Here is a 2,033-nt window from a genome sequence, read left to right as displayed (position 1 = left end):
CGACCAATAGGTCCAGGGGAAAGTGAAAGGGGACGTGGCCATATATCCGAGACCACCCAAAACGGGCACCCGACACGCCAGAGTCTTCAGTGCCCCGGGAGCACTCTAAAAGTTCACAGTACTAAGTGCCTTGGTGCAAGAGAGGAAGACCCCCGGCCTCACACCTGAAGGAACTGGAAAAGGAAAAGAACCAAGCCCAAAGATGGGAGGAGAGGAGACAATACATTAGTAATAGAAAAAGTAGACACCAGAAAACCACAGAAAAGACCAAAGAAACCAAGAGCTGGCCTTGGAACAGAGAGTCGACAGACCATTAGCAGATTAACCGAGAGAAGAGAAATAGGGAGTGGAAGAGGCCACATCACAACCGACCCACAGGAGCACAGAGGACCACAGGGAGGGCTGTGACAGTTTCATAGGCCACCAATCAGACGACCCACGGACACGGTGAGTTCCCAACACCACCATGAGAAGACGGAACCACGAGGCGACAGAGATCCGAACGGACCAACGATGAGGGAGAAGATGGGATCAGTAAGAAAACATCCTGTCAAAAAAAGTACCTGGAGCTGCACTGCTGAACTGCCGCAGTTCCGAGGCCGGGAGCTGAGGCAGAGGCGGGCGGCGCACCCTTCGCGGGTCTCCGCAGGAATCTTGGGGAACCAAAATGAGGCACAATCAGATGTGTTGTGAGACACCACCTACTGTCACTGTTCACGTAAAATCAGGCCCGAATAGATCACATCAGCCTAAAAAAACCATTAATCTGAAGCGTCCTATTTTTAAAGATAGTTGGCAAGCATCTGAAAAAAATGCATATAATAACAAATCTAAACGCCCTAAAGGACCTTGTCTGGTTATACAGCGTCAGGAAATGACTGCTTTCTTTAAATTATTTGATGATGATTTAATTCAAGATTTCTTGTGGATGGACTGCTGCTGTAAAATTGCAGACAAGTATCTTTTGGCTATGACCTTTGTTTATTTCAAGAGAGCTAAATTTACTATAAATGAGCATACCAGGATAAATTTCTTTATTGCTCTGTATCTGGCTAATACAGTTGAAGAAGATGAGGAAGAATCCAAGTATGAAATTTTTTCCGTGGGCTCTAGGGAAAAACTGGAGAAAACTGTTCCCTAATTTCTTAAAGTTAAGGGACCAACTCTGGGATAGAATTGATTATAGGGCTATTGTAAGCAGACGATGCTGTGAGGAGGTTATGGCCATTGCACCAACTCATTATATCTGGCAACGAGAACGCTCTGTGCACCACAGTGGAGCTGTAAGAAACTACGACAGAGATGAAGTTCAACTGCCCCGGGGACCTAGTGCCACACCAGTAGATTGTTCACTCTGTGGTAAAAAAGGAAGATATGTTAGATTGGGATTGTCTTCATCATCATCTTCATCCAGTGACACAGGAGAGCTGATGGAAAAACACTCTCGGGAATCACACAACTCATTATCAAAGGACATAATAGGTGCTCCTTCTCATGCTTATAGCTATTCTCAAGTAGCCAAAGACCATCAATCAAAGAAAGGAAAGAACACTAATTTCATGAAGACAGACAAATCCATGGAGTGGTTTACAGGAAGTGAAGAATGAGATGGCTCATCTAAAGCAACTTGGAATCATTAGCTACAAAAACTAAATGCAAGACATATGTCAAAATGGGACATTTAAGCAGTTTTGCAAAGTTTCACATCTTTTTTTAGCTTTTGTTTATTTTTCAAAGTTATATGTAAAAGTTATACAAATCATAGTAACAGCTAAAAATACTAATCTATGAAAGTAGTGATTTATAGCTTAAAGTTCTAGTTTGATATTTTTCCATCTTCAAATAGGTTGCCATCATTTGGAATACTCAGTTAAGTTGTGGTTTGAACTTCCTCAACTTGACAAGAAAAGCTAATTTAAGAGAAGAAAAAAATATAAGGTCATCATATTACATTAATTAAAATAAGAAATAATTTAATATGGCCTGAAAACATTACTCACCTGTATGACCAGCTTGCCAATGTATAGGTCTGG

The 2,033-nt window shown here is 41.9% G+C and overlaps 1 protein-coding gene across 1 annotated transcript; it reads left to right on the top strand.

Moving 5' to 3' along the window:
* The first annotated feature begins 634 nt into the window (after positions 1-634).
* LOC144249214 (speedy protein A-like) lies at positions 635-1,718 on the top strand. Its single transcript, XM_077791458.1, is given in 2 exon segments — positions 635-1,096; positions 1,098-1,718. Coding segments are annotated over 2 exon segments (939 nt in total). The 5' UTR covers positions 635-667; the 3' UTR covers positions 1,608-1,718.
* The last annotated feature ends 315 nt before the right edge of the window (positions 1,719-2,033 follow it).

This window comes from Urocitellus parryii, chromosome 11, assembly GCF_045843805.1.
Source record: "Urocitellus parryii isolate mUroPar1 chromosome 11, mUroPar1.hap1, whole genome shotgun sequence".
NCBI lineage: Eukaryota > Metazoa > Chordata > Mammalia > Rodentia > Sciuridae > Urocitellus > Urocitellus parryii.
This window is presented reverse-complemented; position numbering and strand designations above follow the sequence as displayed.